This window comes from Cylas formicarius, unplaced genomic scaffold, assembly GCF_029955315.1.
Source record: "Cylas formicarius isolate icCylForm1 unplaced genomic scaffold, icCylForm1.1 PGA_scaffold_3__17_contigs__length_32017465, whole genome shotgun sequence".
Classification (NCBI taxonomy): domain Eukaryota; kingdom Metazoa; phylum Arthropoda; class Insecta; order Coleoptera; family Brentidae; genus Cylas; species Cylas formicarius.
In genome coordinates, this window is record NW_026844326.1 from 20273862 (window position 1) to 20291968 (window position 18107).

The 18107-nt window shown below is 33.5% G+C and overlaps 2 protein-coding genes across 2 annotated transcripts; one reads left to right on the top strand and one right to left on the bottom strand.

Annotated features, from left to right (window-relative positions):
- Nucleotides 1-7368: 7368 nt before the first annotated feature.
- Nucleotides 7369-16034, bottom strand: LOC132699759 (uncharacterized). Its single transcript, XM_060666641.1, has 2 exons — nucleotides 15610-16034; nucleotides 7369-7596 (listed from the first exon to the last, which is right to left on the bottom strand). The coding sequence occupies exons 1-2, from the start codon at nucleotides 15685-15687 to the stop codon at nucleotides 7369-7371; spliced, it is 306 nt and encodes a 101-aa protein (XP_060522624.1). The 5' UTR covers nucleotides 15688-16034.
- LOC132699758 (DNA damage-regulated autophagy modulator protein 2-like) lies at nucleotides 10594-15613 on the top strand. Its single transcript, XM_060666640.1, has 5 exons — nucleotides 10594-10807; nucleotides 12315-12439; nucleotides 13987-14210; nucleotides 14263-14401; nucleotides 15090-15613. The coding sequence occupies exons 1-5, from the start codon at nucleotides 10743-10745 to the stop codon at nucleotides 15284-15286; spliced, it is 750 nt and encodes a 249-aa protein (XP_060522623.1). The 5' UTR covers nucleotides 10594-10742; the 3' UTR covers nucleotides 15287-15613.
- Nucleotides 16035-18107: the final 2073 nt, after the last annotated feature.

An 18107-nucleotide genomic window follows, 5' to 3' on the forward strand; every position in this document is an offset into this window, starting at 1 on the left:
GCAGCCATGTTGGCTCAGATCATCAATAAGGTTGGACGTGGCATTTTTACGGCAGTATTTTCTCCAAATTTGTCCAGATCCTATGAAATATTGAATATTGATATTGAATACAATACTCTAGTTTTGTGACAAAGCATTGAAAGCAGAAATTATACAAGTTTTTAAGTGACAGTCCTATATAAACTTTAAATCTTCAAAATTAACTGGTACATAAGGCAACACTTTACCTGTGTATAGGCACATTATTTTCCTGACAGTTTTCAATGCAAACACAACAGTGGATTGGCCAAATAATAAGCGGATAGCATTTGTGCAGGGTGAGTCAAAGATAGAGTAAAGTTCATTTTATCTCATTGGTTTCAAAAGTAATGAGATAATGATAAACACAAAAGTGATAAGGATACATATGTTTAGTCTTTTAAGAGTCACAACTTAAAATTATTTTAAGGTATAAATGGTGGCTCAAACAAGCGTGACGAATAAAACATACTTTTTTTTAAATGGAATCCCCAATTCTTTAATTTTGTGGAACCCCAGACAATGACGTTTTTATCATTGTAATTTATACTCCGCGACCTGCCATCCAAATATGATTTAGATATATTTAGGGCTGAATCGTCAAATCGATAGTATTTAAGTTTAGCTGAGATTAATTTATCAATAGTGTTAAACGCCTTGGAAAAACCTAATAAAATGATTGCCGTAACTTCACCTCTGTCTGGGTCTCAACCATGTCACTTACGTCTGTGGTAGGACGGTTGTTGTGCTATATCCCCTCCTAAACCCACATTGAGAATCCGGTAAAATTCTATTCACGATCATGTATTCATCAATTTGCTTGTATTATTTTTTTTCCAAAATTAAAAAAATTGCCATAAGGATAACATGCAGATGCTGATCAGAAAATTAGTTAGGTTTTTTAAGCAGAGGCTTGTCAACAGCAACACGCCACATTTGCGGAAAATAATTCAAAAAATTCAAAACAATTCAATAATAGGGCTACAATTTTTTTGAATTTGGGTAGAAATTTCGTCTACGCCGTAAGAATTTGAACGAAAATAATTAGGCAAAATACAATCTACTTCTTCAGGGTTAGATATAGTAAAACTAAAGTAATAAAAAATTGCAAATATAATAGAATACACAGAATAGATCCAGAGAAAAATAAAACCAGTATTTCAGAAATATTTTGAAAAAGAAATAGTCCTATAAGCACATAACCAATAAAAACGTCATAACTTATTTTGATGATTTGATAGAATTGATAGAAATCAAAGAAATGTCCAAGACCAAATAATTTAGTATATGCCACAATATACTGAAGAGGAAAATATCAAATAGAAATAAAACCCTTAAAATAAATCAATATATTTCAAGTATTTCAAATATTACACAATGGGTTATGGGTTGACTAGATACATGAAATATAGGTCCTTTGGTAACACTAAGTTATAAAATGAACGTTTAAAAATATTGCAAGTCAATTACATAATGACAATTTTACATACGAAAACGATGGGCAATAATTTTCGTTATAATTACCGCTTTCTTTTAAATGTCGAATATGCATGCTTTATTTAGCTATTGCGAATATATCTCAAATCACAGCCCTGGAAGGTCATTCTCAACAGATTTTTCATATGTTCCTCCGACATCTCGTATCCGTCAGCGTAACTCAGACATCTCAAGTACTCGACGTACGCGTACTGACCATTAATTGTACTTTCATTGCAGTACGTTTCGGCTTTCCGCTTATCCAAACATTTTGAATTTCTGGCATAGTTTTCAGCGATGGGAGCTTCATCGTCATCCGGAACCATTTCTAGATGCTGTCAACTGTTTCGCTTTGACATTAACGGGACGATAATATCAGAGGCGTATCGATTATTTATAAACAAAGATTACTATCTCGGTAAATTGCACGTGCCGCCTGAACAGCGACCGTTCTTTTCGAAATCGGTTAGAAAACTGACGGGGATTATATTTTTAGCATCTAAGGGCAATATGGCACTACCACGCATTGTTAATTATGAACAGGCATAAATATCGTCCCAAAGAGGATGGAGTAGGGGTTATTTTAATCGTCCCTTCGTTTATTTTTGGGGTGAGCGCGTGTGGAACATGTCTGGGTCGGTTCAGCGGAGATTTTAAACAATAGCAATTTTACAGCTGCGGCACGGAACAGAATTTTACGGAGTGTGAATTTATCGTATAACTATGAGATAATAGGTAGAGTTCACCAAACGATATACCGTTTTTACAGCCTTTTATAGTCTTGACTTCGAAAATGAATTTAAGATTCGCCTGTTGTAATGCAGAAGGGACTATCCTTTTCAGCACGTGTGTCACAAGCCAGTGCTTTATTTAAGATGTAAGCCGAGAAGAACTGCCCAGATAGCACGCAATATCCTAAGTATATCCGGTCATATCGTATCTTATTGCTTAGTTTTTGAATACAAAAATAAAATCCACTTTCTCTTCATGTTTTTTGAGCAGTTAAATTTAGGCATATAAAACTAAACTAATTTTTTATTTAAGTAAGCACTTTTAGAGAAAATTTCCCAGAACAAAATTATATTTCTAGTTAGTATATTTTTTCTTAAAAAGGACGCAAGAATCACCCCCCAAAAACAAAGTATTAATTTTAGGAATCACCATTCATAAAGTACAATTCGCACATTAAAATGGTTGTTGGGTTAATTCATGAACACGTTTTTCTATTTTTTATGGCTTGTTTTCATGGTGATAGTAGGTACCGCCACGTGCAAAAAAAAACTAGAAAAATTTTTAGGTTGACAAAAAATTTTGCATGAACCTAGGCCTTTAGTGTCAAACCGAAAAGTCATATTTGTTGCAGTTTTTGTTGCACGCGATAGTAGCTATTCTCATGAAAGAGATCTTGCCGATGAGAGTTTAATGGAATGAAATACATAAATGTATACCTATATCATCGAGGAGATTAGCTTGAACTGAGGTGGCTTTTACTTGATGAAAAACCATTTATCAAAATAAATAAGAACTAAAAGTTCAGATTTTCACGAAATTATATATTTTTACATGACAATTGTTTCGTCAACACCGTGTCTATAATATTTTGTGGAGCATCTAACATCACTGTCAAATCAAGCCTTTACTTAGATGCTCCACAAAATAAATAAGAACTAAAAGTTCTGATTTTCACGAAATTATATATTTTTACATGACAATTGTTTCGACAACACCGTGTCTTTATAAAGATCACTGTCATGAGAGTACTATCAGCGTCAAATCAAGCCTTTACTTAAAAGGTGGATGCAGGGATTTTTTAAATCTGTTTTTTAAACGTATAAAATCTCAGTCTCGTTCTTTTTATTTTTTTAAATAAAATACAGATATATAAAACCTTCTTTCCCAAAACTAAAATATGTTCAGAAGCGGATAAGAAGGCACACATCAAAAGAATGTGAGAATTCAAGAGCTGCTTGGCTGAAAAGGGCTACTTTCATCAAAGAGTGACAGAAAACCTGTCAAATATTAGTTATTCTTTTAGGTTTAGTTCAAGATATAGTATCTTACTGTATTTTTAAGATACTTTAGGTTAGGTTGTTCTATATTTTTGCTATATTATATACCTACAATTTTTTCATATCTACAATAGAAAAAAATCAGATGTGTATAAAATGTGTTTTATTAATGGTACCAATCGGCAGTCCTTCATTTTTACCATCAAAAGCAATATTAAAGGTTAAATATTAATTGGAAAAAACTTGCGCATTTCAAATATCGCCTGCTATTCCAGTGCTGACTTCACCAACCTTACCCAATTCCATCACAAGCGAGTACCAAATACCGGGATAGAATTTTTGTAGCCGTACAATGAACTGGAGTACTGGACATTAACTTTCCCGTATTTCTCATAGGCTGTTGGAAATAACCTTAATAATTAAATAAGGTCCACTGGCATATCCATATAAGATCCTATATCCTCACAGTCGGATATAATAACGACGTCTCAACTAGTATAACTGGATATCCTTAGTATGTCTTAACAAACATTCCAATTAGTAACATCGTATATCCTTGAGACGTCTTATGGATGTCCATTAGCTGAAACAGATATACTGGGATATACCCTATGTCCCGTCAGATATCCCGAGGACGTTTTACGGACTTCCTTGTGCTATGTGGGTGTGCCGTGAGGACTGTTTTATTTTAAGAGAAGGTAAATTTTCTTTGATCAAACTGTGAGATTAATTCATATTAGTGTGCTTTTATAAATCTTCCTAAATTAAACGTCCGAGATAACTAAAACACCGTGACATAGTTGTGAATGGTGTCCAAGAAAGAAAAACACGGAAAGATCGTGGGGTCCCAAAAAGTCTACTTAAAAAGAATATTGTTTTAACAATTAAAACTTTACATGAAAGGTTGCGTAGTGTTTTGAACATTGATTATTGCCAAGAGACTTTGCGTTCGTTCGTAGGAAGAATTGGTTTCTATTACAAAACCATTAATAAGAGACAAATTTTGACGGAATCAAGAAGAATTTCGGAGTAGAGGACGAGATATTTGAGAGAAATCCAAGAAATTCTTGCTAAAAATGTCAACATCATATATTTAGACGAGACCTGCTTTATTAGCCCCGATATCGTCAAAAAAAGATGGACTGATGGTAACGGCAGGAAATGTTCGTTGGATGTGCCAGTTTCGCAGGGCAATTGAATTATCATACTGCATGCAGGCTCTGAAGCTGGTTGGGTAGATAACGCTTTGTTGCTTTCTGCAAAAGATGTCAAAAAAGCAAACGTTGACTACTACGAACACATGACAGCAGACATCTTTGACAAATGGTTTTCAGAAAAGTTGTTTCCCAATAGTCTACCAAACAGTGTTGTCGTGATGGACAAACCAGCTGCACAAGCGGAAAAAATATCGAATTCATCATCGACTGAAAATGATAGGAATTTTGAAAATTCATACACAAAGAAACAGTTATTGGAAGTTCTTAAGATGGGAACATTTGATAAGAAGTACAATTTTATTTTAATCATTTTAATCTAATAGAACTGATATGATCACAGCTGAAATGAAATTAGTGTGGGGGGCGAGTCCAGTGATGATAGTGATTATTTTGTTGTAGAATAACTTTTTTTTATATAAATATTCTAACATTATTTCATAGCTAAATTTACTCCTTCATTTATATTTATAATAAACATTTTAAAGTAAGAATGGATTTTTCACTGCATGGACTAATAATAATCGAGAAATCTCACCGATGAAACTCTACACAAATCTGTCAGCTTTCAGCATTTGTATGTACAAAGTACAGAAGGACGGTTCTGTAACGTCATTGCGTAGAACGTCAAACGAGGTAGGCCTCATAAAAATTTACCAAAATTAAATACCGGATTATGTCGTAAAACAGTATATCGTTTGGAGAACTTTACATTTTCCAACCAGAAGTAATTCCAAGAATTTTGGAACATGAGGATAATAAATTAAACAGTCGTGGAATGTGTTTTTTTGGTGTATTAAAAATTTAATCTATTCCAAGCTAACATATAGTTTGCCTTATTTATGAGAAATACGTTAAACCAATTATATCTAAAAACACAAAAAAGATCTTTAATCAAATAATACGAAAGTATTGATTGACTTATATAAAAATTATAGAGACAAAGTCGGCCCAATGAAGTTGAGAAACTTTAAAGCCATTGCAGTCTGATAACAAAAGAAAGTTCGGCGAATATAAACGCCCGAATTTCTGAAAAAAAAACATGGATAATGGGTAGAAAGTGCTGTACTCAGTAAGCGCAGATATGCGAGACACATCATATTCCCAGAGATATACAGACCAATAAATAAAACAATCGAACAAAACAATGTGTATGAAAAAGTTGCACTAGAAAGTTCAGCAGTACGTAACAAAGTGGAGGAGAAAAAAATGTGTAAAAAATTGTTTTGCAATAAATTTGATAACACAATGAAGATAGAGTTGCCTACTCAGAAACGCGGTTAAATTTCCTATGTCAAGCACACGAAAAAGTTATTGCTTTACTACGCAAACCAAATGAAATTGAAAAACAGAGAAATGAAATCTTACGAACCAGAAATAACTTTGCTTAATTAACTTCCTGTTTGAAATTCCTAAATTTGGATTGTTTATTTTGTGCTTATACCTATGCACATTAACCTGCAATTTGCTCCATTTTCTTTTCAAAACGTAGATTTTTACACTCTTAACGCTTTCCCAGTGGGCATATTTTGAAAAAATACTGTGATAAAAATGCCACACCTAAAATGAAGCCTGTCGAATTGACGAACTGTAAGCGGCTATGTTAGTTGTTAGTCTTATTGGTTGATTTGAAGTTACAGGTTTTATTGGTTAGGAAGAATTAAATGGTCCTTTTCGACTTTTTTTGTTCTATTCCTTAGTTACCTAATTATATACCGTTCAGCGTGCGGAAAGTGTCATTTTTGCACGTCAATTTGGCTTTCCACGGATCCGAGCCACGTCGGATGTTTTCGGAGATATTACCGCATGGCTTGAATTTTGTCGATTTGTCGATTCTGACGGTTATGTCTGTGAATGTATTTGTGTTTTTTTGCAAAAACGTACCAAAAACTAACGGTCTTAGAAAAAGTATACGTGAACTTGGTGAATTTTTTAAGTCACTCGTTTATTAAACCTACGCTCGTGCCAAATAAACTTGTGACCCAATTGCCGTTTACTACACTTGTTGCAACATACTATTTTATCGCCGCTATATGAAATTTTTTGGGAAGCCACATATGATTATCTACATCGGTTTAAAGTCGCCCAAATAGATGTGTATGTATGGTAATTATCTAATGAAATTTCGTATTACCTGATAAGGAACTTAAGGTGTGCGAAAAGAAATAAACATATTTGCATAACTTTTTTTTATTGTACGAGGCCTATAGTTATGTGCACTAAAGTACAAAAAAATGACTAGAACATGGTAAAGAAAATGATTGTAAAATGACTAGATCGACTTTTAAGACACTACCTACATTATATATCTAAGATTGAGATAATTTCTAATTAACTAAAAGCATTTTTGGGGACTCTCGTTTTAGGTAAAATTCGTTGGGGTGTTTTTTTGATACAAGACGCTTACAGTACTGCCCACGTTTTGGGCCTGCTAACTTATTGCTGCTTGTTTCGTCACTGTTCTATGACATAAACAAATGCCACTTTCCCCCCTTTTTAACGGTATTTTTTTTTACCTTATAACACGATTTTTCAAAATATTTTCCGAAAATGCAAAACAAAAATGAAACGTCTAATAGCAAAAAGAAAACTTAAACCTAAAATATTCGAGGTGGATGAAAAATTACTGTTTTAGATGGAACCAAACTTATTTAGTCGCCGTTTCCGGACAATTTCTCAGTGAGGGCTTTAACTATGGGATGATCGGACGGCAACCCTTGCGTCGAAAGAAACCTCAACGTTTCGACAACGCAAGCGGCGTAGCCTGCTGCTTCGGGGTCGTGTTGGATCTCCGATTCATCCTGCATCTCGGCCTGGAGCTCGCAGATCTTCTGAAGACAGAGCTTCAACATTTCGGTCACGTGGTCTTGGTTGCGGCCCTGAAATCAGTTGAAACTTTTCGGTTTGTTAGTCAAAGAAATAATATTATTATGACCAGGAGAGGAAGTACGAGAATTGATATAGTTAATATAGTTAATTTATTTTGATTTTGATTTTTTATTTTAATTTTATTTGAAAACGCTTATTGAAAAAATCCCACTAATCCACCTAACTAAATTAGCATTTGAGAAATTTGAGAGAAACGTAACAATCGATAATCAGATATCAGATATATGTTACCAACCAGATTTTTGTTAAAAAAAGTGCCTTTCAAACGAGAGCAAATTTATTGACTGTTGATAAAATAGTTTACACTCTTAATAATAAATAACCCAAAAAGCACAAAATTAACTTTAGTCAACCTATACGATTTTAGGTACCGACTACGTTTTTCGGAAAACAGTTTTTCAGTGTACTTAATTTTTTATTAAAAAGAAAAAATTCAATAATGAACAATCGTCATAAAATACAACGGTTAATGATAAATGTGTATAATTTTATCTCCATACCTATTAAATCCATTAACCTTGAATGGATTTTTTTAGGACGAAACTAATGTAAATTTAGCTGCTATTTTAAATTTCCAGCTTGCATGCGAATTTGTTGTTGTTGTAAACTTAGGAACAAATAGCTACACAATAGACAACAGAACTTTAGTTGTTATGGAATCCAAGTAGGCAATGGCGACTTTTCTTACCCAATATTATAAATATATTTTTTGTGTTTAGTTAGCACCAAAAAATCTCCCAAAAATAAATAAAATACGGACGAAAGGACCGTTGTCACATATTGTCAAGACATTTTTCAACTCTTCCTTTACAAAGTCACAATACTTTTGAAGAATATTAAACATTAAATATATATATATATATATATATATATATATATATATATATATATATATATATATATATATATATATATATATATATATATATATATATATATATATATATGATGACACTATATTCCGGGATATCATCCGTTCGCTTGTTGAACTCCGACTAGAATCCTGCAGACGTTTCGCCAAAATCTCACTTGGCATCTTCAATGCTCGTGCTCCGAAAACAGTGTTCGAAGTGTTTTCGGAGCGCGTCACATTTTTCCATCCGTGAATCAATACGTGAGAATATATATATATATATATATATATATATATATATATATATATATATATATATATATATATATATATATATATATATATATATATATATATATATATATATATATATATATATATATATATATGTATATATATATATATGACGACAATATATTCCGGGATATCATCCGGTCGTTTGTTGAAACGATTATAATTTACAGTGTACAAATATAAAAATTATGATCTTCATTATAATAAAAATAATAATTACGAAAAACTCATCTAATAATAAGGAGTAGTTTTTTATATAAACATTGGATCAAAAACCAAGCATAATAAAGATGTCGTGCTAAAAATGTGCAGAAAAATTGATGTTTTTATTTTAAAAACGAAAATAGATAGAACCAATATAACGAATATAAAACCGCATCTTCTGCACTTTTTTTTAATGAGTGGAGGGGGTTGAATTATAATAAAATAATGCTTCTGAACTAAATTTGAGGAAAACTTATGGAAATGTATAAAAAAATATATTTTTTTTATTTTATGTTTTATTTAGAAACTTTTGTCTCCTCCAATGTTTTCATAATACTTACTGTTTCTAAATAAAATCTAAAACAATGCATAACGGGAAAGTTACTTGGAGTTTCTTCAAGGCAATCGGAGATGAGCATGAACTGTATGGAGGATATTAAAAGAACAATGGTTATAGCCACACCACGTACAGAGGGTTCATTCGCCGAGCGACAAAGTTACTTAGTTACCATGGAAGCCATAATGAAGAAACATATCAAAGTAATGTTCATGTTTTTAATAGTACACTATGCAACAAGTGTGGTAAACGATATTTGAGCCACAATATTATTTGGCACCAACGGCGCGAGTGTTTAATAAACGAGCGACTTAAAAAGTTTGCCAATAACGGAATATAGACATCAATTTCACTTTGTCGTTTAAGATTAACATTTAAGATTAACTGCTGAGCCCTATTTTCGTTTTCTAAGGGAGGAAGTAATTACGTCCCTTGCTAGAAAATGTCCCCTGTTTACACGCATGATGGTGTATTCCAGCACATTTCAGTTTAAATGTGGGACCCATTTTTAAATCGTACATATGAAAATCGCTGCATAGCAAGAGGTGGGCTTTATCGGTGACCGCTTCGATGCCCATATTGAAATTCTTATAATTTTATTTTCGCCATGAGATGTTTTTTTCTTAAATTTAAAATTACGGCGAAAAAAAAAATTCTAATCGAGCCGACTATGGAAATTTATTTTTTCCATTGCATAAGTTTTTGTTTAACATGATAGGGGCAATCTAATTCAATCCCCTCCACTCATTTTAAAAAAATATAAATATATGCGTGTTTTTTATAATAGTAATACTTCCGTAATATTTTTTAGTTCTATATATTTTCGTTTTTAAGATAAAAAATGATTGGCATTTGACCCAACGTTTATATAACAAACTACCTTTTATTATAAACAAGTTTTTCGCATTTGTTTTGAACACCTTGTATATCTAAAAAAAGCAAACCGTGTATAACAATATAGAAACGCAAAAAGTAACTAAATAGTAAAAAGTAAGTAAGTAAAAGGATTAAAGTAAATAACAATAAAAAACGATTAGTTTGGCAGCAAAAATCATTATAAGAGATTTTAAGCCGCTTCATTTCTCGCGTGAAAATTATTTTTCCGCCAGACTAATTTAACAAAAATATCCGTTTTTATTAAATAATAATAATTTAAAGTTAAAACATATAACCGACATCGTATATTAAATTTTCAAGGTGGCCGTCTTAAAATATAACCAGTCACCTTCGGAATTTTGATTCTGGTCAAAGTTTATGTGACGCATCGCGCCAGACTAGCAATTTGAAAATGAAAATTATACGGCAATCGTACAATTTCGTCGACGTCGCGGTATTCTGTGGTTCATGTATTACGGGACACGGCCAACTTGACGTTTTTATGCACGGAAAAATGAATTCGCGATCGTATTGAAATTACTGTGTCCGTTTCTCAGCGTTTCATCGGCAAAATGTTTCTGCCGGCCTGCTTGCCCGTTGCGATTTTTGTTTTAACCGCCGTTACGACATCGATAACGTACGTATTGCAATTTTTGTAGTTGTTCCGACCGCTTGCTTCCTTAAAAAAATTATACGGGGTGTTTCTTAAGTACCAAGCTACCAAAATTCAGACGCTTCGAATGATTTCAAAGCGGATTTTAATTATTATATTCGATTTCAAGATAAAAAATGAAAAGCACACAAAAAGATTTTAAAGCCGCAACTACGATTTTTTTATTATAAAACATTTATCATTAAATAACAGAAGATATGAAGAAAATTAAAGAGACAAGCAATTGTTTAGTTGTTTAATTACAAAAAAAAAACACGAAACATAAGTCAGTGGCGGGCATTTTTTTTTGCCAAAAAATTGGCTAGAGACGACCGGAAACACCATTCCGAAATTAAAACCAAATCGACCATACTATGCACTTGTGTAAAGTTTTTGTCTTGAAGTTACTCAAGAAATAACACATTAAACACCTGGTATGCTATCGATCTCAACGAGTAACCAAGAAATAAAATAACCATAACCACAATAAAATACTTGCTTCCTAATATTCCAAATGTAAAATTTGGTAAATTAATGTCACATAATGCAATTTTACGGAGAATTGCTTAAGAAAATGATATAGGTATACAGAGTCTTTCTAATCAAATTCAAAAAATTACGGGGATTCAAAATATAGCGTAGTACAGAGAGAGATATCGCGCTACAAATATCTCTGAAAAATAATGTTTTTATTACAAAATAGATAGAATAATAAAGTATTAGTATTAATGTAAAATAGTATATTATGCAACAAGTGTGGTAAACGGCATTTGAGTAACGAGTATATTTGACACGAGCGGAGTGACTTAAAAAGTTTACCAATCGTTAGTTTTTTTGTACATTTTTGCAAAACAACACGAATATCTACGAAAACATCCGATTGCTCCCATTGCTCCGGATTCACGGAACAAGAAACTCACGCGGTAAAGTGACACTTTCTGCGCGGTAGATCGGTCTATAATTAGGTATTTTACAGAAGGGCGTAGAAAAACACTTTCTGCACAGCTTTTTTTTTTTAATTTTCCGTAACTAAATTTAAAGAAAAAATGTTTTTCTACTCCCGTTTGTAAAATACCTAATTACCCACCGATCTAGCGTACGGGAAGCGTTACTTTACCACGTCAGTTTCGTTTCCCATGAATCCGAGCCACTTCGGAATTTCCGGGATTTTACCGCACGGATTTGGGAGCAATCGGATGTTTTCGGAGATATTTCCCACGCTTTGAATTTTGACGTTTGTCAATTCTGACGGTCGGTCATGTCAGTGAATGTACTCGTGTCGTTTTGCGAAGATGTACTCAAAAGCTAACGGTCGTAGAAAAAGTATAGTAGGTAACACGTTCGGTAGACTTTTTTACCGCCGTTTACCGCACTTGTTGCATAATATACTATTTTTGCATTTGTTTTGAAACACCCTGTATATCAACTAAACTAAAATATCTTTCGCTATGTATATGCGCACATATACCTATAATGAAAGTCCTTTTTTCAGATTTTATTTATCGGCAATATATACCGATCATGTAAATTACACTTTGCCTTATATAAGCGATACGGGAACATACCCTCCTGAAAGCTGCATATTTGGACAGCTCCTAAATATAATATCCGTTCTTGGTAAGTAGACAAAACGGATAAGCACTGCAGATATCGAACATTACGGGTCGGTGCAGGGCCGGATTCAAGTAGAAATAATCGGGAAGCCTCAAAATATCCGGGATCTCGACAAACATATAACAGTAACAATAAAATTTTTCATTTTTACGAATTTAATGAACAGTTACGGATAAGTTTAGCATTTCCTACCCATGGCAGAATGTAACAGCGGTGTGAATCTATTTTCGCGATTTTACCTTTATTTTGCTTTCATGTCAATGAAAATTAGGCGTATTTGTTAATTTTGTTTTTAATTTTTTTTTCAGTTGTCCGCTGTTGAGTAGACTGCTATTGTACTCGATTAATTAATCGATATACAAAGTTTTTAAATGTTTAACTTTTTTCTTTTACCAAAATCACATGTAAACATGGCAATTTACTTACATGCCTATGGGTAATTAATGTTACGTATTAATGTTATAAGTATAAGTGCCATAATGAGTTTTAATTACGTTAACCGGGCTGATATTAAAAAATGTTTCACTTCTATAAAAACTAATGGTACTGGGTATGACAATCTATCCAAAAAAGTGATTATTATTGCATCAGATCTTATAATTAATCCCCTGACAAACATAATAAATATGTGCATTAAATGCGATCCCACTTCTGAAAATTTTAGTCTTATTCTGCCAGATTACAGCAAATGTTTCAAGATAAGTCCACTAAATTAATCAATTCTTGCACAGAGTGTAATCCTAGGCGAGATATTGGACCCTCTGTTCTGATTTTCCTTCTGTTTTGAAACAAGTCCCTCTTAACAATTACGTTGACGATAACCAACTGCTTTTTACTCTCACTAAAACAGGCACACTATGTCAAAAATCATATAAAATTTATAATGAATTAATTTGATATAGAGTAGTGTGATGTGTGTGAAGTTGACCGGTCAATTTTTTTTGTGTCAATTGACCAGTCACTTAACCGAAACAATTTTAAAAATACAATGAAATATGTCGTCGTTCTGAGAACTAAATAATGATCGATAACACTCTACAATTGCCAGATGTTATTTAAAACATTTTGATCGAATGTGACTAGTGCACACGGCATTTTCATGTAAAGCTCCTAAATTGGCTAACAAATTATCAGTAGGCTTTTTAAACGGCTTATCCTTACGTTATTACAAAAAAAAGTGTTCAAAACATTTATTTTTGTTAATGAGAACGATTAGGATGATATGGCTTCCATAAAGACTGTGAATGTTTCTTGATTGTTTAGATTGATCTCCATGAGCATTTGTTTTTTGTTTTCTTTTTATAAAAAAAGTTATGTTTAAAAGCGCACTTTTATCCTTTTTTTTAATAAAATTGTAAAAATCCTTGCTCGTTGGATAATAACGACACACAACATTAATAATAACACAACAATTTAACAACTTAACTTCAATGTTAATATTACCGCAAAAAAAAAATCGTTTTTCAGTAACCCAAAACAATGTTCTTAACTTTAAACAACTCAGCTAGTCCATAATGATTGAAGTTATATAAAAGTGCCGTTTTTTTTAGTCGGGTTCGTAATGTACATAAAATTCCGTCAAGTGAAGGAAATATTCGAGAAACATCACATCGACGAACAGCTCAACATTAACGAAATAGGCCTCTTTGTCGGCATATTGGCCGCGTTTGGGATAAGCGTGGTAGCCAATTTCCAAGAAACCAATGTCTTCGTCGTGCACTGGATAGGCGCCATACTTACCTTTGGTTGCGGCTCGGTGTATTGTTCCTTGCAGGTAACTCTAATCGAACCCTACTTTTTTTTAAAGCAAAAATTAATTTTCGCAGACGCTTTTGTACATCAAAATCTCGCCCGTAATAGGCCAAAGGAAGTTGACGTTATTCCGGATCATTTTGTCACTGGTTTCGTTCGTAACCTTCTTGGTGTTCACGATAACGGGTTTCATGGCCTACGCCGAATTTAAAGGTAAGCCTTAGAGGAAACGATGGTGGTTATGCAGCCCATATATTTTTTTTATGTCAGACAAGAAACCTAGGACAATGAATAAACGAAAGAACAAATAATTTAATTATTATTTATGTTATTGTTATTTAGTGTTACCGAACAAAATTTATTATTAAGTATTTGTTATTTTGCCTAAAAAAGAAACGCCGAATTTCGATCCTGATGATGTAGGTAAGGTTTATTTTATTTCTAAATATGTTTTAAATGAACTTTTTGCAATTATCGCTGGGCAAAAAACATTATCAACTCTATTAATAATAAAATTAAATGAAATATTGATTGATGGTACATGAATAGTATATCCTACGGTACAAACTCATAATTGTGTACAATTACGACGATAGCGTCAAGAATGTCCTCAAAGAGGAAGTAAAGCAGAAATAGAGATGTTAGGATAACACCTTTCATGTCAAGTATTAAGTAAGCATTAAGTGTGTATTAATTAAAAATTCACTGCTTCTATCAGATATGTGGCTATAAATTACTTTTTCGAGTTAGTTAAACTGAAAATTGGGAAAGTGTCTGAAAAACATACCAAAACTTGGCGCATGCGCACAAAATTGTCAACAATTACAAAGCCTATCCTAACTTATTGGTGCAGTGTTGCCACATAAACGGTCAGTTTTTCATAGCCCGGTAATTTTTTTAGGTGACGATGTGACAAAGTGGACAAAAGAGGACGGTGGATTTGATATCCATCAAATTAGTACCAACACAGAGTGGATATGCGCAGGTTGTACCATGATATACATTCTTTTGCTTGTTCAGGAATTCCGAAAGATCACCGTACGTCCCTTGACGGTGGTTTTGGAACCGCCCACGTTATGCGATGCCCACCCCACTTGATTGGTTTTTACTATACAGGGTGTTATTTAACTAAGTAGCGTAGCATTAAAGAATGATTCCTCTGTTATTTTAAAATTTCGTAAAATGCAACACCTTTGTTTTTACGTATAAAAGGCGTTAAATTCACCATTATTTACTTAATACATTTTTATTGCATTGCTGCAAATATTATTTACAAACAAATAAAACTCTACTTAAAGACTGCATAAATACGTAACAGACTATTTATGTTATCGGTTAGCCATTAATTCACTTTTATCCATTAATTACAATTTACTGTAAGGAAATAATATTTGCCAGGGTCTAAATATTTTTATACGTACCCTATTGGGGTGTTTGATTACTCTTTTATGACCTCCCCTACGTTCCCTGTTATTGTCGCCTCCTCGGTTAATCTTCATCTTTACCGAACTCACTACGAATCTGCACTTCACAAATTTGATTTCGGCAACCAAAAAAACGCCAAAAGTAAAATTAAACCGACGTCATCTTAATTGTGCGATGCTATCGCATCGAACCAGAAGTATTTTGTCGTATTATCGCCTCGAAAATTGAACTTCATTTGACCAAGTTAGGCATGTGCTCCGCTGGTTCGTAACACACATGTGCCAGAGGGCGAATGTACACAGCTGGCAGGAAGAAACGGTCGTGGTTTTCCTATTGGAAAACTCGTTTCGCGTCGCTGGTTAAGGTATTAAAAGATAAATAAGCCTTCATTATGATTCTTATTTGATTCTGTCATATTAATATTCCCAACAAAATAGGTATTTGACTTGTTCATTTACATTTATTTTTTAGTAAATTAAAAATAATAATAATATGGTACATCTCTACATCAAAAATTGGCACTCTCCGATTTGGTTAGATAAAATTTGGGCCTGGTTAATTTTGCCCTATTTAGTATGAAATAGGATAACGAAAATTTGTTGCCGAATGCAGTTTTTGATACGCTAAATCAATCAATATGTTAAGGTAATAACTAATCGTTAAGTGAGGTTAATTTACTTTTGAACAAACCAAACGTACAAAAATTAAATATTTGGTCGTTATTGTTGGCCACGCGTGTACGAAGCCCCGCTGAAAAGATGCGTGCCGAAAGCGGTACACAATCTGGATGGTGCGTCATGGGAATATCGAGATGGGCTTCGGTTAAGCGAGGCCAAATCGGTCGAATGTGCCGCTCCATCGCTGCAATCAATTCGGCAGCTGTTTAACGACAGATGTACTCCACTGCCTCGCGATTGGACCGGTTCAATGGAGGTAATATTGGTAAAACCGAACAGGTGCAAGGTTCACATCATCCGTGTTTTTTAACTAGAGAGCTCGAAAAAAAAATATGGTGGCCCAAGAACTTGGGTCGTACCAACAAAAAATATTACGAAGCCAATAAATAAACAATCTCTAAAAGATCTTTACATGTCAATGGGCGCCATTAACTTATTCTGCCTTCTTGTCAATATCTCCGGAACGTAAAATCGTAATGTTGTCAAAATGGGTCAGAATTTTGCCTTTTAATTGATATTTTTTTTCAAAAATTGATTTTTTTATGAGCGTCAATTTAAATAATTGAAAAATTAATCGATTTTCCGTAATTTTGTAATTAAGAAGAACTATAAAATATAGGGACACCATTTTTTTTGGCCTTAGCCTTAGTAATGGCAGCAATTGTTAAAAGCGATTTGCGACTGTCTTGTGAGCAACGTTTTACCAATTCTGAGTTCTGTTGAACCACGCGCAATAAAGCAGATGCCGGCCGCACGCAAGGTGAGGGAAATCCCTACGCTTTTATCCAAGGTGCTCGTGCCGGGTGTCTCTCGTGGCTCCATCCACCCCAGACCACCCTTACCAGCCGCCACCCTCAGATATAGGACAACTCGTTTGGCCGCTTTTTGATGACCACACTTATAACAAAAAGGGCTAAAAATTCAACCACAAAAACCGACAAAGCAAGCTGTGATATTAATTTTTGATTTGATATTACGAATTGTTAGTCGAAAGTTACTTGTAAATCGCTCAGTTTTAATTTCATAATTTATCAAGGCAATTCGATTCGACAATAAAAGAAAAAATATGAGCCATCACTTGGCTTGAATAAAGAAAAACAAAACCTCCCAGTTATTTTAATTGCGTGGCGAATGATTTAAAGCAAAAATTCGTAGTCACTGACATCACGTCGAAAAACGGATCGTAGTCATTGGTAAAATGTGTCTAAAAACCGCAAACCAATGTCCTCGCTGGTGGTTGTAATAAATAAGGGGCGATATAAGAAAGAAAAAATATTTAAGAATATTTTGGTAATTTCTCAAGGGTTATTAAAAAATATTGTTTTTAATGCCTGTATATATCTTTAAAACAAGCAGCATTTTAGCTTATACCCATCTGGTGTCCACTGTAAAATTAGTCTCAGTATTTCAATATAATAATCACGTTATTTAAACAAACCAGTTACATTATATTTGCCCTTCTCAAAACGAGACTAAGGAAACGATACCGAACGCTGTTCGGAATTTTCGATACTTTGCCCATTTGACACTTTGTGGTGTTCCCCCTTTATAAACTGATATCAGAGGCGTCATCCAAAGTACCATGATCGTTGCAGCTTAGTGGGTAAAATTTAGAGGCATGCGCACAAGATCATACCCATCTCTGCGAAAATATTCCAGCGGTCCGAGGTGCACTAATTTGTAAGTATAAGATTTTGCCATTGTATCCAGAATACTAGCAGTCTGTGCCATTGTTGTTTTCATTTTTGGTTAGTGCTTATCTCTCTACCTCTTCACGTTGTTTTTTTTTTTTGGTAAAAATGAAATTCCACTGGAAA